This window comes from Mastomys coucha, unplaced genomic scaffold (assembly GCF_008632895.1).
Source record: "Mastomys coucha isolate ucsf_1 unplaced genomic scaffold, UCSF_Mcou_1 pScaffold14, whole genome shotgun sequence".
NCBI classification, from domain to species: domain Eukaryota; kingdom Metazoa; phylum Chordata; class Mammalia; order Rodentia; family Muridae; genus Mastomys; species Mastomys coucha.
The window spans coordinates 100308749-100330712 of record NW_022196896.1 but is presented as its reverse complement, the minus strand read 5'-3'; the positions used below and the strand labels follow the sequence as shown (position 1 = coordinate 100330712).

Here is a 21964-nt window from a genome sequence, read left to right as displayed (position 1 = left end):
CTGAACATCCCTAGACACTCAGGAAGGGCAAACCAGGTAGGGGATCAGGTGTGGTAGGAAGCCCTGGCCTGTGTGTTCTATGACTCACAAGTCACCTTGGGTTCTAAAAAATAGACTCCCACCAGCCCTACTGGAAATGGGGTGATACCATAGACACAGGGGGGCCCTTGGCCTGGAGAGGAAACAGTGGCTCCCTCCAGCCCGGCACTGAGGTGGGCTCCCTAGCATGATACCGTCCAGCAGAGAGCAGATTGAAGGAGATAGCCGTCCCAATGACTTCCTGCATGTCCGAGCCCACAATGGCCAGCTCGATGGTCAGCCAGAGGAGGATGCGGGGCACCTATGAGGAGAAGTTACTTCCTTAAGAGAAGGCTTGGCTGTTTGACATTTCACTTTTCTTGCCTTTGCAAGCTCTGCACTGTGCCGAGCAGCTGGAAGTCCATGTGCGCTTTTACATTTGCCTGCTGGTTTTATAAGACAAGATGGCCGGGCCTGTGAGGGCACACATGCCTTTAATCCCAGCACTTGGGAGGCAGAGGCAAACAGATCTCTGGGAGTTCCAAGCCACCTTGGTCTACAGAGTGAGTTCTAAGACAGCCAGGGTTAAGACAGAGAAACCCTGTCTTGAAAAACCAAAACTAAAAAAAAAAAAAAAAAAAAAAAAAAAAAAAAAAAAAAGACATGCTTAAAGGAGTTTGCTCTGGCAGTTTTGGGTCTCTCCAGGATTTGCATGTTGGAATCTTGATCCTTGTGTTGAGCAGTGGCGGAACCCTTTACAGCAGAGTACAGACCTGGTGACGCTGGCCTGACAGCCCAGAAGCTAAGGGAAGTGGAAGAACGAGTTCAAAAACAGCCTGAGGAAGCCTGGGGCAGCCTGGGGCAGCCTGGGGCAGCCTGGGGCAGCCTGGTGAGACCTTGTCTCAAATAAAAAGTAAAGAGAAGGCAGAAGACAGACGCAGTGTGGTAACGCTTGCCTGGTATGGATGAGGCTAGCCCCATGCACCCCTTCCCACCATGCCAAATAAAGCTAAGCGGAAATTGGCATCTTGAACCTGTAGAGATGTGAGCTAATTTGGGTATTGTTTTGTTTTGCTTTGTTTTGTAGTACTGGTGCTTCAGCTCAGGCCTTGTACATGCTAGGCATGTGCTCTGTAATTGGTTACACCCTCAGCCTTATAGCCTGATCTTTCCTTTTCTTTGGCACTCCCTTTCTCTCTGTCTCTCTCTTTTTCTCCCACTGTCTCTCTCTTTTGACAGGATCAAAACATCCCTTACTGTTCTAGACCTCACTATGTAGACCGGGATGATCTCGAACTCAGAGATCCGCCTGCCTCCACCTCCTGAGTGCTGGGATTAAAGGCGTGCGCCACCACGCCCGGCAAGAAACCCTGTTTTGAAAAATCTAAAAATATAGATAGATAAATAGATGGAGGGATAGATAGATAGATGGATGGATGGATAGATAGATAGATAGATAGATAGATAGATAGATAGATAGATAGATAGATAGATGGATGGATGGATAATAAACTAAACCACTCAGCTTCATGTACTCTCTTTCAGGAATAGACATAGACTAACTCAGATGGATGCGGAGAGAAACCAGGCCCCCTGCTCGTAGGCATTGACATCGGTGAGGATCTAAGCTCCAGTGCCTCTCACGGTTAGTTAAGCAGTTGCTGTAAGCTTCTAGAAGCAAATGTCTGCTTTGGGGTTCCTAAGGTGTGCAGGCGGGCAGGGCTTATCAGCTTTTGTGACACCTTTTGTCCTGGAACCCCCAACCCTTCCGACTCCTGAAAGGGTTAAATTACATTAAATCCCTTTGAAGGGGGCTGGAGATAGAGTTGGAAGGTAGATTGATTGCTCATCCAGCATTCAGGAACCCCTGAGTAGACTCTCCAATCGTGTTAAATAAGTGGGGGCTGGAGGGATGACTCAGGGGTTAAGGCCAACTGACTGCTCTTCCAGAGGTCCTGAGTTCAATTCCCGGCAACCACATGGTGCCTCACAACCATCTGTAATGGGATTTGATGCCCTCTTCTGGTGTGTCTGAAGAGAGCCATGGTGTACTCATATACATAAAATAAATAAATTAATTTTAAAAAGTCCCTTTGAAATATACCATGCTGTAGTTTGGGTGGTCTTGAGTGAGCATTGACTAGCCCTGAGCTAAGGGGCTTTGTCCTACTAATTGAGCCTGTGTTTTTTTTTATTTTTTGTTTTTTTTGGGGTTTTTGTTTTGTCTGCCATCTAGACTTGTGAAACCTGGGAGCTAATGATGTACTTATTTTATTATGGAAGCTATCAACAGCTGCTCAGGGTTTGAGACTGTAGGTGCTTTCTGTCCACGACCCCTCCCTCTGCCGGTTCCCAGCTCACCTTAGGATAGTAGAGATGGCAGACTTCACCCAAGTCTTTTCCTGTCACCACGCCTAGCCGGGCAGCCAGCCGCTGGCAGAGCAGACCTAGCACAGTGGCCCAGAGCAGCACCCAGAGCAGCTGTGAGGGAAGAGATGCTCAGCCAGAACAGAGCAGCCTCTCTGACGGGGATTGGGTGGGAAGACCACCCCCTACAACCCCCTTTCTGGAAGGGGTTTCCCCCAAGATCCTTTCCTGCCCCGCATGAACTTCTCCTCAGGAAAGCCACCCGTGCAGCCTGCTCTGGAGAACTGGGGTCTTCCCTGTCTTAGCTGAGACACCACCCCCCTCACAAAGCCAGCATGGCGGCCCAGACTCAGTACTTTGAACCCAGCCACAGCACCAGCTTGCAGGTCGGACTCAATGTTCCCCGGGTCAAGGAAAGCGATGCTCATGAGGAAACCAGGCCCTGTGAACGCCCACAGCTTCCTCAGGCTGAATGTACCCTGGGGGGTGTAAGGAGATCATCAGGTCAAGTTAGCTCCTGGGTGGATGCTGCTAAAAACTCGGCAGGTATCTTTAGTCAGGCTGGCTAGCCCTGTCCTCTATCACCCACCCAGTGCCCCTGCTGCCCCTGCCCTGAGGGACCAGTGGGATTTGCTGAGTCACTATGGCTCTGCTTTCTGGATGGGTAATGTTCAGCAGCAGCCTCTGCAGCTGGCCAGCACGTGACCCGTCTGCCACTTTCAGGCTTGTCAGAGAGCAAGTCCCAAGAGAGGGACCTTGTTGTAGTGAAACTTCCCTGTTGCAGCTCTTCCCTCCCCAGATTCTTCTCATACTTCAGGCTCTTTTCTCTGGTGAACCACTGAGGTCTCAGTCACTCAACTCTATTTCCGGGGGAGCTTTGGCCCATCAGCCTAGGAATCTGCTTAGATTGTGGCGATGGGGACTGAGAAGGGGCTTAGCCGATAAAGCCACCAAACTTGGAACCCACATAGTAGAAGTGAACGAACTCTCCCAAGTTGTCCTCTGACCTCCACGTGCATGCTATATAATGGACACACCTACACATGCACACACAAATATGCGCAAATATATATAAGTAACTAATTAAATAAACGTGATACATTATAAAAAGAAAGATTGTGGCAAGGCTGGATGGCTGCATCCCAGAACGCTGTGTTCGTCCCTAGGTGGGCCCTTCTTTTAATGCCAAAATAGTCTCCAGCTCTTTCCCCCCTATGGAAAAGCTTCTTGAGAACCATTTGATTGGTTTTTTTGGTTTTGTTTTCAAATCAATACAGAGCACCCCCTTTAATCACTGTCATGGTCACAGGGGATGCCCCCTCCTCAGCCTGCAAGATCTCTGAGGAACCGGTAGGACCCAGGAAACACTGAGGACATTCCTAACATTCCTACCTGTTCTGTACTGGGGATGGGAATCTTCTCACTCAGGTAGGTGTCCCGGGAAGGTGCTGGCTGAGGTGCTGGGCCAGGCAGGCTGGAAATGGAGCCATAACTGGGCCTGCTCAGCCTCTGGGGGCTCTTGTCACCTGTCAGGGACCCCAGGATGCTAGGTGGGTGTGTGCTTCTTCCAAGAGCCTTGGATTCAAGCTGCCTGCCTCCTCCCACGACCTCCACTCCCCTCAACTGGCCGGTCCACCTATGTGTCAAGCGGAGGTTTCCAGAATCACTTCCCTCCCAGTAAGCACAAAACTTCTCCAATCCAAATCCCCCCCACCCCCAGTCAGGAGATTTGTGAGACAGGAGGCCCAGAGAAGGGTAAGCCGAGCCCCCATCCTACTCCTCCCCCATCTGCTCTGCCCCCTTGCTCTGCCTCTTCCATCAGGTTTAATCCATAGAAGTACCTGACTGCAGTGTGTCTGGCAGAGCAGACCCCCCCCAGAGGCCATAACTCTTCCTTGCCATCTCAAATCGCCCCCACTTGAATCACATTAGGTCCCTGGAGGCCACCACTCACGAGTCATGAGGATGCGGGAGTCAGGATACTCTGTGTGTGATCACCAGGCCTGGCAGCTCCTCAATCTGTCCCCTTCTGTGGGTGCAAGTGGGGAACCCACGCCCTTCCCATCCCCGCCAGGCTTCATCTCCACATCATTGAGGGCATGCTCATGATTTCACACACTTGGCGTTTCGAAACACTCACCAAAGGCAGAAGTGACCAGTTGTGGCGGAAGGGGGTGGTAACCCACAGCCTTGACCCTCGTTCCTCTCCTGGATACCCTGTGTTCCATAATAACTCTGGCCTCACTCCAGATATCCCAGGTTCTTTGCTTCCGAAATGACCTCAGATTTCTGGCATTTGGGTATTAATGTTTAATATTTCATGGCAGTTTCACACACACACACACATGCTCATACACAGACCCATACCCTGTCAGGTCTTTCGTCTCAGTCTGGAGTCCAAGGGGCATTGGTTGACCTAATGGAAAGGTGTGAGGGAGGTAAAAAGTCATGTCCTGTGGACCTGTGAGGGTCTCCGAGAGCCATGAGTGAATGCTGTGTCCATACCACAGAATGAACTCCTGGGCTTTTACTCCAGAGAAACTAAATATATGTCCAGACAAAAACCTCCACATAACGTTTGCAGCAATATTTTTTGCAATAAACAGAAGCTGGAATTATCTGAGCTGTCCATCGACAGGTAAGTAGATGCCTATATCAGCATGGAGAAATCGCCAGGAAATTAGACTGGATGAGAAGTTCATCGTCTACCTGGGCTGCAGACTGAGTTTAAAGTCCCAACAGTTTAGTGAAACCCTGCTCAAAATGCAAAGTAAAACCAGCCATAAGGAAGTAGTTTAGTGGGAGAATGATAATGTGCTTAGGTTTTTTTTTTTTAAAAAAAAAAGTCACTTTCAAAAGCTTATGTATTAGTTCAATGTGGTAGCACATGCCTCAAATCCAGTACTCTAGAGGCTACGGCAGGAGAATCGTGTGTTCCAGGTGAGCCTTGCATACACCAGGCAAGTGTTCTACCATTGACCTGTAGCTTCAGCCCTCGATTTTTCAAGACAGTCTCTATGTAGTCCAGGCTGGCTCCGACTCACAGTGCTCCTACCTCTGCACCTGAGTGTAGGGTTTGTAGGTATGTGTCAGGCCTATCTTGTATCTCTGCGTGTGTGTGTGTGTGTGTGTGTGTGTGTGTGTGTGTGTGTGTGTGCATGCACACGAGCATGAGCATTTGTGAGTCCTGCGGATGATGGGTGTGTGGGTGTGTGGTATATGCATGTGTATGGTGCTAGGGATTAGATTTCTGTTCCTCGTGCTTGCAGAGCAAATGCTCTGATCCACTGAGCCACCTCCTTAGCCCCTGTTGTTCCATTTAAAAAAACTTTTTTTAAAAAAGATTTATTTTATGTGTATGAGTACATGATAGCTGTCTTCAGACACACCAGAAGAGGGCATCAGATCTGCTTACAGATGGTTGTGAGCCAGTATTTGGTTGTTGGGAATTGAACTCAGGACATCTGGAGGAGCAGTTCAATGCTCTTAAGAGCTGTCTCTCCAGCCCTAAATAGTACTTTTGCAATGGCAACATTCTAGAAGCGAAGATCAGATTTGTGGTTACCCCAGGCTAGGGATAGGTCAGGTAGATAGGTGATGGATGTAGTTATAAAATGACTTAGAGGAGCCCTGTGGTGTTGAGATGTGGTAGGTAAGGAAACCACATGTGAAACGACTGTACAGGACTTAATATACCCATGTGTCCATGCACCCTTCCACAGATAATTCGTGTGAGAGAAAGTGAGGACGTTAGATAATGATCCATGACATTGGATCAATGTGAGTATTCCAACTATAGTAAAAGTAGAAATGCAAACAGACATTGGAAGACCCATTCCTAGCAATTATTTGCATTAGCCAAGGCATGGAAACCAGCCACAAATCTGTCAATACATGGATAAATACAATATAGTATAGACATGCCATGGAATGTTACTTGGGATTAAAGCATTATGAAATATTTTTTTAAAAAGATTAATTTATTACTATATGTAAGTACACTGTAGCTGTCATCAGACACACCAGAAGAGGGTGATAGATCTCATTACAGATGGTTGTGAGCTACCATGTGGTTGCTGGGATTTGAACTCAGGACCTTTGGAAGAGCAGTCAATGTTCTTAACCGCTGAGCCATCTCTCTAGCCCAACATTATGGAATTCTAATGCATTAGATAATGTAGAAATCCCTATAAACATCATGTTGAATTGGGTACGGTAGCCCATACCTGCCTGCAATTCTGGCACTTGGGAAGATGAGACAGGAGGTTTGCCATAAGTTCAGGGTCAGCCTGGTCTACAAAGTAAAATTAAGACCCAACTGGACTTCATTTGTGGTGGTTGTCATCGGTTCTTTGGAATTCAAATGTCACAAACAATGATACTCGCAATAGCTCCCAGGTTTGTCCACCATTATGGTTTGAATGTTGTAACCCTAAAATAACCTATAAATGTTGTAGGGTTACAACATTTATGTGCCAAAGTGATGATTGTATTAAGAAGTGGGACCCTTGGGGTGCTTTTAGGTCACAAGGCCTCTACTCTCACAGGTGAGGTTTAAGGGGCTGGCTGGGGATGTAGCTCATTTGGTAGAGTGTCTGCCTAGTGAGTTCCATCCCTAGCATAAACAGGGTATGCAACTCACACCTTAATCTAAGTGATACAGGGAAGGTTCCTGAGTCCCTGCCTCAACCTCTCCTTCCTGCAAACAAAAACAACAAACAAACAAAAAACCCCAAGCAAGCAAGCAAGCAAGCAAATAAGTGTGCAGAACTGGGCTGGAGAAGTGGCTCAGCAGTTAAGAAATTGCATAAGAGCTGAATTCAGTTCCCAATGCCCATGTCAGGCCACTCCAGCTTTTGAGGATTTGACATCTTCTTCAGGATGCTCAGGCATTGCCCACACTTGTTCGTACACGTGTACACACACACACACACACACACACACACACACACACACACACAAATAAATCATTTGAGATTTACAAGTGTATCCCACCATACCTGGCTAAATTTCTGTTCCTGTTGCTTCCTTTTCAGCTTGGTGTTTTTGTTTTTCTTTTAATTCCACACAGTCACACATGCAACACACACACACACACATACACACACACACTTGAGAGAAGCTTTCCGTTCACTACCATGCTGACCTTAAACTGAAGATTCTCCTGCCTCAGCCTCCCAAATATTGGTATTACAGGTATGTGAGGCCACACTGGGTTTCCATTATTTTCTTTTTAGAATTTTTTTTTTTTTTTTTTTTTTTTTTTTTTTTTTAAGATTGAGTGCTTTTCCTGCATGGATGTCTGTGAGCCACATGCATGCCTGGTGCTTGAGTAAGTGGTGAGCCTCCTCGTGTGTGCAGGGAGTCAAGCTGGGTCCTTCAGGAGAGCAGTGCTCCTGAACACTGAGCCAGCTCTCCAGGGGTATTTTCTTCTAACAGTCATGATGGATTCACACAGTCAGCAAGACCCTTTCATGAAATATTATCTAAACTACAGGCTCTGTGTGGTAGAGCTATTTCAAGTGGGGCTGTCCCAACTAAGTGGGAGAGGTTCCATCACAGTGATGATTTCCAGGAAACATGAGATTCAGCCAAAGGATGAATGAAGAAAAGGCCAACGGAGGACTGATCTGTGCCTTCAAAGGTCTAACCAGCCTATGTTTTCCTCACTTTTGTTTTTTTTTTCACTTCCACAAACTTAAACTAGGTCCTCACTGGTACTAGCTATGTGCTCTGCCACTGAGTTACGTCCCAGCATATGCCCCCTTCTGTACTTTTTATTTGGGGACAAGACAACTGAATTGCCCAGGCTGTCCCAGAATTCCCTCTGTATTATCAGCAGTCCTTGACTTTGTCATCTTTCATCATCCTGCCTCAACCTCTCTCTCTCTTTTTTTTTTTCAACATATTTTTATTGATTCTTTGGAGATTTCACATCATATACCCCTATCACATTGCTACCCAGATCCACCTGCTTCTGCCTTTGAGTGCTGGGATTTAAGGCCTGGGCCACCATGCTGGGTCACATCCAGCTTGTATGTGAATTCCACTGATGGAACTGGGGTCCTCAGGTTTGCACAGCTAACATTTTTACACATGAGCCATTTTTTTTCCAGCCCCAGAAAGCCAACTCTAATACATGAAATAGTGTTTCAAAATACAATGGACCTAGGATGGTGACGTTAGCTTCACTATATATGTATGTATGTGTGTATATATATATGTGTGTGTGGGTGTATATGACGTATAAATTATGATATATAATTAACTATCCAATTACCAACAAGCATATATTACTGGTATGATTTCATTTTGTGAATACATTGGAATTATAAGGAGCTATTAAAAAAATCCTTGCCGGGTAGTGGTGACACATGCCTTTAATCCCAGCACTTGGGAGGCAGAGGCAGGCAGATTTCTGAGTTTGAGGCCAGCCTGGTATACAGAGTGAGTTCCAGGACAGCCAGGACTAAACAGAGAAATCCTGTCTCGAAAAACAAAACAAAACAAACAAACAAACAAAAATCCTTGCCAGGGCTGGGATGAAGTCTTTGGTAGAGTATGTGTGAGGCCCTGGGACAGAGAAACTAAGATTATTTTATTGGTTGGTTTTTTTTTTTTCAAGACAAGGTTTCTCTGTGTAGCCCTGGTTGTCCTGGAACTTGCTCTATAGACCTGCCTGGCCTCTGCCTCCTGAGAGTTGGGATTAAAGGCAAGGCGTGTGCTACGGCCACCCAGCTTGTGAATGTTTTTGTTTTGTTTTTAAGTAGGGGGACATGACATAAAATGTTTTGCAAGGCTCAAGTGGCGGCCCTGTCTGAAGCCTTCTGAAGTGATTTCTGGGAGACAGACAGACACATTCCTCAGCTCTGTAGCCAAGACTAGAACTCTCCATAACACCTCAAGTCTCACTTTAAAGCAGCAGGGCTGATGGCCAGACATTAGTGGAAGTGCAGTGTCTGCATGCCACCCGGCTACCAACTCCCTCAGAGGTTCTTGCTAACACTCACTACTCCGCCCACAGTCAGAACTGCTATGAGCAAGGAACCTGGAGGTGGTGATGGCCCGCTGCTTCTGTTTACTTCTTATTGGGTGGCTGGGGGTCTGGGGAGTCGTGAGTGTGTGTGCGCGTACATGTGTTTGTAATGATGGGTCAAGGAGGACCTGAAGCACAAAGAGGGGCGTCCCATGCCCCTCCTCATACACACCGCCTGCACTTTCCATGCACTCGTTTCTAGGTGGTAGTGAATATGTTTAGATTCATGGCATCACTGCAGGCTTCTCATGTCCAGCTCCAGGTTCAAATCCCGCTCTCCCACCTGCAGGATTTTATATGGCCCAGACAGGACCCAAGCTCACCGAAGGGAACCAAAGATGACAGTGAACTTGCCTGTGTTTCCTGAGTGATGGGATTATGGGTGGCGTGGGCCTAGTGGTTCCCTCCTCTCCTCTTCCCTTCTTTTCTTAATTTTTAATTTAATTTTTGAGAGAGGGTCTTGCTGTGTAGCCTTAGCTGGCCTTGAACTCACAGCAGTTTCCCTGGCTCAGAGACCTGAGAGCTGGGATTACAGATGTTGAGCCAACACATCTGGCCACAGGGCTTAATTTTATTTTCTCTGAAATGGCTATAACTGTGAAAATAGACTCTAGGAAGAAAACATGAAACTCGCTGGGTAAACAAAATTAAAGCTTCCCTTTTTTGACAAGAAGAGCTGGCCAAATACAGTCCCTGCTGGCAGAGTAGTACCCGGGAAGCACCCTGCTTATCTCCCACTGAAGCCGCAGCCCCCGTCAGTCCCAGTCTCCTGCTTCCAGCTGCCCACCTAGTCCTTTTCGAGATTCTAACCCTGGTTGTTGTCACTGTCGACATCGACACTGTCGACTTTGACTTTGACTTCGTTGACATCATCGTAGTCATTGTCATCAACTTCCTCCTCCTCATCGTAGTCAGCGTAGTCGTCATCGTAATTGTCAACATCGTCATTGTAGTCAACATCATTGTCGTAATTATCGTAGTCATCATCATCATAAATGTCATCTTCTTCACCATAGTTGTCATAGTAATTTTCATAGTAGATGCTGTCCTCTATGTCTTCATCCCCGTTGATGTACAAGTAGTCATCATCCCCTTCTATCTCCTCTTCCACTACTCCCAGGTCCTCTATCTCCTCTTCTTCTTCCTCCTCTTCCTCCTCTTCTTCTTCTTCCTCCTCCTCCTCCTCGTACTCTAGAGTGCGGAAAGGGCTGGGCTGGTGTGAGGATCGCAGGGCTGGGATAGGCGAGCGCAGCGCTGCAAAGGGCCCGAAGTGCTCTGCGGCGAAAGTGACCACGTCCTCTGGCCGGCGGAGCAGCAGGAACAGCAGGAAGTCGGAGACCAGCGCTTGGGCCTCGGGGTGCAGCCGCAGGTAGGAGGTGTGGCTGAGGCGCAGCTGCTCCTGGCCAGGCATAGGGCAGTCCAGCACTGGAGCTGAGCACAACTCTGAATGGCCAGGACATCACCTTCCCCCACCCTCCCACCCCCCAATCATCTCCCTGATTCGTGCATTTCGGCACTCCACAATAGGACCGCAGATGGACCCCCAGGCCACAGCCACTTCTCACCTTCCGGTCCAGGAATTTCGAGTAAAGCTCCAGGTCTTCCTCCCACACCAGGGGCTTCTGATCAAACGTGGGCGGAGGCTCAATCACATCTGAGTAGAATGAGCAAGGGAACTGCTTTACCTATCCCTCTGCAAACAGGGGGAGATCCCAGGAACTCTCAAGTATGGGCAGAGTTTGCGAGGGACTAGCGTCAAAGGTCCATCCTAACTAACCCTTTGAGTCAGGGGCTGGAAACCTGCCGCCTCTCTACCTGATTCAAGAATCCTGTCCCACACCCAGGGCGCTGGATCCTTTCCAAACCAAACCAGAGGCCATGCTTCCCCCATCTTCCCTTCACTGCCCCATCCTGCCCTGGGCCACTTACCCTCCTCCCTTATGAGGGGCATCTTGGTGATGATACAGCATCCTGGAGAGCCCACCTGGATTCTCTTAGCCAGGTGCCTGCAGGGTAATACAGAAAAGGTGGGGAAAGTCTTCTTATTGACAGGGAAGTGACTGAATGGTGCTGAGCACAATGAGTCATGGCTCCCACTCCCGCCCCCAGTATAATGAAAGCTTTCTGGGAAATGACTAAGGTCAAATGATGGTCATAATGGTGGGTCTCCAGTCAGAAAGGACTGGCATCCTCAGAACAAGAAGAGAAAACAGAGAAAGCAGTCTACAAAGCTGTCTCCCCACTGGCACACTGAAAGGAGTCAGAGAGCCCTGACAGCAACCAGAGAGCTCGCCAGAAACCAATCCTGCTGGCCATTGTTTAAAACATCCAGGGATTTCTCTTCTTTTCTTTTCTTTTCTTTCTTTCTTTTTTTTTTTTATTTAGTTTTTTCAAGACAGGGTTTCTCTGTGTAGCCCTGGCTGTCCTGGAACTCACTCTGTAGATTAGGCTGGCCTTGAACTCAGAAATCTGCCTGTCTCTGCCTCCCAAGTGCTGGAATTAAAGGCATGCACCACCACTGCCCAGCAGATTTCTTTTCTTTAACACTAATTTTTCCTGTGTACGCGTGCGCATGCGCACACACACACACCACTCACACACACACACACACACATACACACACATACACCATTCACAATCCATGCCTGTGTGGAGGTCAGAGGAAAACTTGTAGGAGTTGGTTCTCTCCTTCGGCCAAGTGGGTTCCAGGAATTGAACTCAGGCCATCTGATTTGGCAGCAAGCTCCCTCACCATCCTTTCCACCTGAGCCATCCTTTGACTTGTGTGCACCTTTTTGAGGGACTATCTTACTACTGTAGATGGTCTCAGACCTGGAGCCATCCTCCTGTGTCAGCTTCCTCAGTGCTGGTAGGACAAGTCCCCCATCCCCTTGTGGCTGACTCATCTTTTGGTATTTTGTCGTGGAGGCTGAGGTAAGACACTACGGTGTCCCCATGAATGCTGCCTGGAACCTATATTTACCCTGTTTTCTCTCTTTATCTTTGTAGTTCTTGGGTTCTGTCCCAGATAACAGCAAGCATCATGCCTTACCCACACACATCTGTAATCCCAGCACCTAGGGTACTAAGACAGGAGGGCCGTGAATTTGAGGTCAGCCTGAGCTCGCTTTTGCTTTTTTTTTTTTTTTAAAGCAAATGAGATGGGCAACGCAAATTACACCTAGATCTCACTGACAGCTTTTCCTGGCAGCATCCTGGGGATAAGAGTGACTCCTGTGCCCTATCCCACTCCATGAACATCTTTGCTTCACGTTCAGAGCTCTCATCCACTACATGACCAGGTCACCTTGGTCCTCCCCACAAGTGGCTCGCTCACCCATCAGAGAGCAAATAGTATTGGCAGGAGAAGGGGATGCCCTCTTCAGAGTGTATGGTTTGCTCCACGATGAACATTTCAGCCTGCTGGTTGCCCACTTGGATTGTCTGGAAACCCAGGGATTTCTGCAGCAACCAAAGTGGAGAACATAGAAGTGATTGCCCACCACTGTCCCCTTCTCCTCAAACCCTTCCCTTCTCCTTTGGTCTTCATTCCGGCTCACCACTGGTAACCAAAGTTTAGCTATTCAGTTCTGTATGTGCTACAAAGTTTGATTTCTCAGGATACATTTAGGCCAACCCCTGCCACCCCCTTCTCAAGCCATCTCAATGGAGGAGCCCTGCTAGTTGTTGATTTTGTTACAGGGAGGCTCAGTGTGGGGTGCAAGGTGCTATACAATGAGAGAGACCTGCCTCAAAAAGCAGGTGGACAGTGCTTTAGAGAAAACACCTGGAGCTGGAGAGATGGCTCAGTGGTTAAGAGCAGTGACTACTCTTCCGAAGGTCCTGAGTTTGAATCCCAGCAACCACATGGTGGCTCAAAATCATCCGCAAAGAGATCTGACGCTCTCTTCTGGTGTGTCTGAAGACAGCTACTTGCACATACTTACATATAATAATAAATAAATCTTAAAAAAAAAAAAAGAAAGAAACAGCCGGGCGGTGGTGGTGCATGCCTTTAATTCCAGCACTTGGGAGGCAGAGGAGGCAGATTTCTGTGTTCAAGGCCAGCCTGGTCTACAGAGTGAGTTCCAGGACAGCCAAGGCTACACAGAGAAACCCTGTTCCGAAAAAAACAAAAAGAAAAGAAAAGAAAAAACACCTGGGGTTGACCTCCATCCTCTATCTGTACAAACCTTTATGTATATACACATATTACACGCACACACACACACACACACATACACACACACACAGAGTAAAGTCTGGAGTGTCAGCCAAATGTGGAGGTGCACACATATAATTGCATTTGGGCAGTTAAGGCATGAGGGTTGAGAGCCATGGCCAGAAGCTAACGGTACACATCTTTTATTTATTTATTTATTTATTTATTTTTTGGTTTTTTGAGACAGGGTTTCTCTGTGTAGCCTTGGCTATCCTGGAACTTACTCTGTAGACCAGGCTGGCCTTGAACTCAGAAATCTGCCTGCCTCTGCCTCCCAAGTGCTGGGATTAAAGGTGTGTGTCAACACTGCCCAGCATAGGAATAGTTTTGGCTTTTTTTTTCTTTTTCTTTTTTAAGATTTATTTATTTAGGGCTGGTAAGATGGCTCAGTGGGTAAGAGCACCGATTGCTCTTCCGAAGGCCCTGAGTTCAAATCCCAGCAACCGCATGGTAGCTCACAACCATCTGTAATGAGATCTGATGCCCTCTTCTGGTGTGTCTGAAGACAACTACAGTGTACTTATTTATAATGAAAAAAATCTTTGGGCCAGTGACAAGCAGAGGTCCTAAAAGTCAATTCCCAACAACCAGATGAAGGCTCACAACTATCTGTACAGCTACAATGTGTACTCATATACACAAAATAAATAAATAAATCTTTGAAAAAAAAAAGATTTATTTATTTATTATATGTAAGTACACTGTAGCTATTTTCAGGTTCTCCAGAAGAGGGAGTCAGATCTTGTTACAGATAGTTGTGAGCCACCATGTAGTTGCTAGGATTTGAACTCAGGTCCTTCAGAAGAACAGTATGTGCTCTTAACCACTGAGCCATTTTTTGTTGTTGTTGTTGCTACTTTTGGTTAAGACAGGATCTTATGTAGCTCAGGCTAGACTTGAACTAAATAGTAGCTAACAATGACTTTGAACTCCTGGTCCTTCTGTTTTCACTCCCCAAGTACTAGAATTACAAGCACATGACACCGTGCCTGGCTTTAGATCATGTATTGTGTGTATGTATGTGTGTGTGTATCTGCATGTATGCACTCATACAGGTGCATGTGTGGGGGGATGTTTGGCATGCATGTTCCTGAGTGTGGGTTCTTCTGGCTATTTTGTTTTATTTTCTTTGAAATTTTTATTTTTATGTGTATGAATGTTTTACCTACATAGACATATATATGTGTGTGTGTATATATGTATGTGTGTGTGTGTACATAAATATATATAGACACACACATATGTATGTAGATCTCTTGGAATTTGGGCTACAGAAGGTTATAAGCTGCCATGTGGATGCTGTGAGCTGATCCTGGGTCTTCTGCAAAACCAGTAAGTGCTCATAACCACTGCGACATCTCTCTGCCCTCACCTTGGTTTTGAGACAGGCTCTCTCACTGGGTCCTGAGGCTGCCTGATGCACCCAGACTGTCTTTACCTCCACAGTTCTGAGATTATACATGTGCAGCATTTACATGGGCTTGGGGATCAAAGTCAGAGCCTCCTCTTGCACCACTGAGCGTCTCCCCAGCCTTAGAAGGCATGTGTTAGAAAGCAGGCATCCATGATACTTTTCTTGTGTATTGACCTCTGTGCAAAGGAGGTTGCTTCTCACCTTTCCGTTGTTCCCCACTAATCCCGGGTGCTCCACCCTCACGCTTCCTCCCATCAAGTTTGTCTAACTGTGATTGCTCCAGCGTATCTCATCCCACCCTCAGGACTTAGACCCAAACCCACCTTGCTTAAGGCCCTCACACATCACATCTGTGTCTCCCACCTTCAGTGGCCTTCATGACCCTTCTAGTTTTCCCCAGGCCGATTCCTTTGCCCAGAGACAGTACTCACATAGGAACAGTGGCAGAGCTTGCCCTCTGAGTCCAAGGTGAGGAAGCGAGCACCGCTGGGCACCGACCGCTGCCAGGCCATCACTCTCAGCAGCACCACGTTGGCAGCACTGGAGACAAAGCCCTTGAGTGTTTTACAGGGGAAAACAGAGACTCCAGTCTTGGTTTCCTGTTTGGGGCAGGTCTGAGTCAGAGGCTTGGAGCTCAGAAGAGGCAGGAGGTGTTGGAGCAGGGTGTTGAGTGTTTAGGCACCTGGCCTCACATAGCTTGTTCCTGCTATGTTTCTGAGGGCTTCCCACTTGGCTTTCACTCTTACCTCACCCTCCTTGACACTTTTGGTCATAACAAACTGGTCATCCTGCTTCAGGATGCTCATCTTCCTCTCCATGGGGTGGATGGGAAACTGAAGAACAGAGCATACGGAAGAATCACATGCTCTCCCCTGAGAGGCTAGCTCCCATCCTTTCTTCGAAGTTGTTTGTCTGTAGTTTGTTTTTGCTGAGACAAAATAGTTCAGAATGGCCTGGAACTCCCTATGTAGCCCAGGATAGCCTTGTATTTGCAACAATTCTCCTGCCTCAGCCTCCTAAACACTGGGATTATAGGCAAATGCAGTCAGTCTTGTTTTATTTATTTATTTATTTATTTATTTATTTATTTATTTATTATGAATAAGTACACTGTAGCTGTCTTTAGGCAGCACCAGAAGAGGGCATCAGATCTCATTACCGGTGGTTGTAAGCCACCATGCGGTTGCTGGGATTTGAACTCGTGACTTTCGGGAGAGCAGTCAGTGCTCTTACCCATTAAGCCATCTCACCAGCCCTGTCTTTCTTTTTTTTTAAAGATTTGTTTACTTAATGTATAAGCACGCTGTTGCTCACTTCAGACACACCAGAAGAGGGCATCCTATCCCATCACAGATGATTGTGAGCCATCATGTGGTTGCTGGATTTGAACTCAGGACCTCTGGAAGAGCATTCAGTGCTCTTAACCACTGAGCCATCTCTCCAGCTTCACCCCCCCCCAATCTTATTTTTTTATAAACAAAATAAGACAAAAGTCTCTGTCTCAAGAAATAAAAGAGATGAAAATAAGACAGGCAGGCAGACAAAAAGATGAACAGAAAGCTTCATAGCCCGGTGCGGTGGTCTAGCACTGGGAGGAAAATCAGGGGTTCAAAATCACCCTCAGCTACGTACCAAGTTTGAGGCCAGTCTAGCTATGAGACTGCCTCAAAAAAGGAAGGAAGGGCCAGGTGGTGGTGGCGCACACCTTTAATCCCTGCACTTGGGAGGCAGAGGCAGGTGGATTTCTGAGTTCGAGGCCAGCCTGGTCTACAGAGTGAGTTCCAGGACAGCCAGGGCTACACAGAGAAACCCTGTCTTGAAAAACTAAAAAAAAAAAAAAAAAAAAAAAAAAAAAAAAAAAAAAAAAAAAAAAAAAAAAAAAAAAAGGAAGGGGAGGGGAGGGAGGAGGGAGGAGAGGAGACCTTCCGTTTATGGTGGAGATCAGAAATAGGTCCATAGTATATAACAGCTGTAAACCTCGGAAGGGAACACAGGCTGGAGACTGGGAACGGATTCTCTGAGAAGGCTGTGAGGCCCAAGTCATCTCCCGTACGTTTAGATAGGTGATGGCCCCACAGAGGAAGTTACTGAAGGGACTGGGTGAAGGGGATAGAGCCAGATTTGGAGGCTAAGTGATGACAGGTTCTGGGAAAGGCCAGGTCACGTGGCCCTGGGAAATGGACCAGGCTTTTAGGCTGGAGGAGGCCCCCAGTGGGCTGGGCTCGGTTTGTGCATCCAGAAAACAGCAGCAGCTGTAATGGAGGTGACTGGTTATCAAACTGCGTGTGGTGGAGGTTCGGGCTGGTGGTGTACGGGATTGTGATATTCTACTGGGGTCCCTCCCACCCACCCTCTTACCCAAAGCAGGGGCAAGGATGGGGGAGGCTGGGAGTACATACCTTGATGTACTCCTGACTGTGCTGCTCCAATAGCTCCAGGTCCTTGTTTAGGTAGCCTGGGATAGAGGGAGGCAAGTGCTGATGTCACAGGATGGACCCTAGGGAAGAGGCTGGCCCAGGCTGGGGCAACGTGGCCATGGGAAAATGACAGGGTGGTCATCACTGTTCTTGTCCTGGGTATGTCGCTGGAACAACCTCTCCTCCCCCTCCCTCTCCTCCTTTCCCTCCCTCTCCTCCTCTCCCTCCCTCTCCTCCTCCCCCTCCCTCTCCTTCTCTTCCTCCTCCAGGCTTTACCCTTCCCAGATAAGTCAAGGGGCAGGTCCTGATTAAGGACCTATGGATTGGAATGGGGGCCCTGGAGGGAAGATGTGAGGGACAGCCAGCAGGCAGAACTCTACCTAGGAGGGAACTTCCACACAGTGATTTGTCTAGGAAGCTGCGGCTGGAGGCGTGTACCAGCAGACAGTGGGTCAGGATCCCCAGGTCATCCTTGTACTTCCCCTTCTGTACCTCAATGGTCAGCTCTCCCTGGGGTTCCCCTGTGTCTGAGAGGATGGCCAGAGTCTCCCGGAAGAACAGAAGCATATCCTCCAGCCCTGTGTGGTGCAGAACTCTCTCTCCAGGCCCAGCCTCTAGACCCCACACCACCCACTTGCCCCTTGTCATGTCTCCCATCTCTTAACCACCCTCCTTGTCATCACTGGGCGCCGACCAGTAAAGATCCCCCCCCATGGGCTTGTCCCTCCATGTACATTAGCAAATAGGTATCAGGTCTTTTCTGAATCTCAGGAGGATCAGGTGGAGAGAGAAGACAGGACCTGCCCAGGCCTCCTCTCCTCCCTATGCCCGCCCCATCATCTGGCTCTCACGGAAGGAGTGGAGGAAGCTGATGGCTTCGGCATTGGCTTCTGGGAATGGCTGCTCCTGGTGCTGCTGCGGCTGCTGTTGCTGCTGCTGGCCTAAGTGGTGGTGGTGGTCCCTGGCTTTGGAGACTACAAGAGGAAGGAAAAGCTGATATGTCAGACCCTAGGGAAAAGGGTAGAGTGGGCAGGGACACCTGGTTGTGATCCCCATCCTCTAAAGTTAAATTTACGAAGACCACACTTTAGTGGATTTGTAAGGGACAAATATCCCTTCTCCTTCCACCCACAGATCAGCAGCCCATTCCCCACCTGTGGGGGAAACTTTGGAAGACATGCTATTGAGGCTAGTCAGTCTGTGACTAGTAGTCTCCATGGCAACCAGAAGCTAGGTACTGCCTCTTAAAGGGCAATCAACCCACTCACTCTACTGAACCTAGATTTGTCAGGCTGTGGGGCTCAGCCCAAGCTTGAGAGGTTGTCCAGCAGAGGGAGCCTTTGACATTCTTAAGAGGCTGGGGGAAAGCAGGTTATTAAAACTTTCTTGGGAATTAATGGACAAAGGGGGCTGGAGAGGTGGCTCAGCTGTTGGAAGTAGTGACTGCTTTCCAGAGGACCTGAGTTTGAATCCCAGCACCCACAAGATGGCTCACAACTGTCTCCAGTATTGTAGGATCCAACACCCACTTCTGGATTCCATGGATACCAGAGATATACATGCTATACACACATACATCCATCCAACAAAACACTCGAATATATAAAATATAATAACAATACAAAGAAGTAGTGGACTAAGCCAGGAGTAGTGACTTGTGCCTATAATCCTGGTACTCGTGATTCCTGGGCTGGAAGATCAGGTGTTAAAAGCCAGACCTAGGCTCACACCCAGAATCCACTTCAAGGTTGGACAATTGTCTTTGTGAACTATAGTCCCAATATAAATAGTCTCCAATCTCCGATGTCTTGGACTCCTATTCATTGTCTTTACCATGGTGAAAAAGTCATACACATTCAGTAGAAACGATTTCTAGTTCCCGGGTTCACCAAGGCTGTTTGTCCTCTCCTGCAAGCTGTAACTTTCAGCCAGCCAGGCAATCAGGAGGCAGAACAGCCTTTGCTCTGCAGAGGGTTCTGTGGCTCATCTATGAGCTTGGATGCCTTGTCATCTTACTGGATGACTGTCATCATCAAAGTCACTGATCTCTAATCCTTTATAAGCAGGAGAGCATTCATACATGTAGACCTAATGACGATTGCTTTGAGGGGGAGAGCAAAGCCTTTTCTTTCCTTTTTTCTTTTTCTTTTTCCTTTTTGGTTTTTCAAGACAGGGTTTCTCTGTATAGCCCTAGCTGTCTTGGAACTCATTATGTAGACCACGCTGGTCTGGAACCTACAGAGGTCCATCTGCCTCTGCCTCTTGAGTGTTGGGATCAAAGGCGAGCACCACCACTGCCCAACCTTATATATATAGCAAATGGTTAAACTGCATCTGTCCTCAGCCAGACACAGTTTTAGTGGCCTTTATTTGTCAGGCCTGGCCCATAGTACTTTCTCAGTTTTGTTTTGTTGTTTTGAGGCAGGGTCTTATGTACCCCAGGCTGACTTCAAACTTAATGAAGTGGGGAATGACCTTAAACTTCTGACCTTCCTGTGTCTTCCTCCTGAGTCCTACAATTATAGGCAGGTGTGTGGTTTATGAGGCTCTGGGGGATCAAGCCTGGGGCATCACTCACGCTGAGCAAGAACTCAACAAATGGAGCTGGAGAGATGGCTCAGCGGTTGGGAGCACTGACCTCTTTTCCAGAGGTCCCGAGTTCAAATCCCAGTAACCACATGTTGGCTCACAACCATCTGTAATGAGATCTGATGCCCTCTTCTGGTGTATCTGAAGACAGCTACAGTGTACTTATATATAATAAATAAATTAAAAAAAAAAAAGAATTCACCAACTAAGCTGCATCTCAACCACTGAAGTACATTTTTTAAAAAAAATAATTGTTTTGGAGACAAGGTTTCTCTATGTAGCCCTGAGTGTCCTGAAACTCACTCTGTAGACCAGGCTGGCCTTGAACTCATAGAGATTTGTCTGCTTCAGCCTCCTGAGTGCTGAGATTAAAGGTATGTGCCACTACATTGGGCTTTTTTTTTAAAATTTATTTATTTATATGAGTACACTTTAGCTATCCTCAGTCACACTAGAAGAGGGCATCAGATCCCATCACAGATGGTTGTGAACCACCATGTGGTTGCTGGGATTTGAACTCAGGACCTCTGGAAGTCATCTTTCCAGCCCAGGGCTTTTTTTTTTTTTTTTTTTTTTTTTTTAGATAAAAAAGTTCTTCCTATGTAGCTCAGGCTGTCCTAGAGCTTGTCATTATTCTGGCTCTGTCTTCCAAGTTTTGGGATCACAGGTGTGCTCTACCATGCTTGCCTGATGTGCTTTATTACCTCATATGGAGGTAATATATGTGTTTTATGGAGAAGAAAACTTAGGCAAAGAGAGGCTAACTGGCTTCCAGATGTCACATAGCTGATCCTTGACAGCCAAGACCTGACCAGAGGCAGTCAGACTGAGTGTGTGCATTCAGGCAGCAGCTGGGTAGGATAGTGCTTGGTTGTGATTCTAGCACTTCGGAGGTCTGGGCAGGAAAATGAGAAGCCCAGGTCATCCTCGGCTGCATATGGAGTTTGAGGCCACTGGACTGCACTGGACTCTGTCTCAAAAAAACGGAAAATAAAACCAGTGGTGCATACCTTTAATCGCAACACTCAGAGGCAGAGGCAGGGGGATCTCTCTGAGTTTGACAGCCAGGGCTACACAGAAAGACCCTGTCTTAGGGAGGAAAAAAGAGTTGAGCAACAAGGAAGCAATAGGTGGTAGATGAATGGGTGGTAGGCGATGCAGTGAATGGAAACTTGTGGTATAACAGCACCTGACATGATTAAATACAGACTCGGAAAAGGAGTGGCTACAGGACTCATACATTTGATTTGTATTCATGCTGTGGCGACTTGATCACCATTTGGACATGTTGGAGTTGATGTTATATCCAAAACACACAGTTCAATATGATAGCCAGGACCTCAGAAAAATTCTTGACATGAGCTAGCCTTAGACTCTGAAGGGTTATTCCAACTCATACTCGTCCCAGTTAGGATGAAGCTCCTCCATATTACATTTTAGAATCCATTACATTTGTTGCATTTATTTGTGTAGGGGGAGGGGTGCGCTACACTGTGTGTTTCTGGAGCTCAGAGGACTTCTGGGAGTCAGTTCTCTCTATGTGAGTCCTGGGTTGTCAGGCTTGGTGGCAGGTGTCCTTACCAAAGAAGCCATTTTGCTGGTCATTTTGTTTTCTTCAAGACAAGGTTTCTCTATGTGGCCATGACAGGCCAACCTGGTCAACACAGGGACTGCCAGGACTAGCCAGGGCTATAGTTTGAGACTCTTTTTTTTTTTTTTTTTTTTTTTTTTGGTTTTTTTGAGAAAGGGTTTCTCTATGTAGCCCCAGCTGTCCTGGACTCACTCTGTAGACAAGGCTGGCCTTGAACTCAGAAATCCACCTGCCTCTGCCTCCCAAGTGCTGGGATTAAAGGCATGCTCCACCACTGCCCGGCTGAGACTACTCCTTTAAAAAGAAAGTT

At 47.4% G+C, this 21964-nt stretch overlaps 2 protein-coding genes across 3 annotated transcripts in view; both read right to left on the bottom strand.

Moving 5' to 3' along the window:
• Positions 1-4492, bottom strand: part of Slc11a1 (solute carrier family 11 member 1) — a 10954-nt gene extending 6462 nt beyond the window's left edge. Inside the window, exons 1-5 of the mRNA XM_031367937.1 lie at positions 4340-4492; positions 3778-3911; positions 2742-2864; positions 2380-2499; positions 234-340 (exon numbers count right to left, since the gene is read on the bottom strand). Of these exons, the coding sequence (XP_031223797.1) occupies positions 234-340; positions 2380-2499; positions 2742-2864; positions 3778-3911; positions 4340-4346 (491 nt within the window). The 5' untranslated portion in view covers positions 4347-4492. The remainder of the gene's footprint in view (positions 1-233; positions 341-2379; positions 2500-2741; positions 2865-3777; positions 3912-4339) is intronic.
• Positions 4493-9972: 5480 nt separating this feature from the next.
• On the bottom strand, positions 9973-18657 carry Catip (ciliogenesis associated TTC17 interacting protein). Of its 2 annotated transcripts, XM_031368870.1 has the most exons (10): positions 18629-18657; positions 18326-18448; positions 17855-18052; positions 17457-17512; positions 15804-15890; positions 15489-15656; positions 12759-12883; positions 11351-11427; positions 10987-11075; positions 9973-10820 (listed from the first exon to the last, which is right to left on the bottom strand). In XM_031368870.1, exons 1-10 carry the CDS (start codon positions 18651-18653, stop codon positions 10227-10229), a joined length of 1542 nt encoding a protein of 513 aa, XP_031224730.1. In that variant the 5' UTR covers positions 18654-18657; the 3' UTR covers positions 9973-10226. The 2 variants fall into 2 exon arrangements, with proteins under 2 accessions (XP_031224730.1, XP_031224731.1); XM_031368871.1 differs by lacking the exon at positions 15804-15890.
• Positions 18658-21964: the final 3307 nt, after the last annotated feature.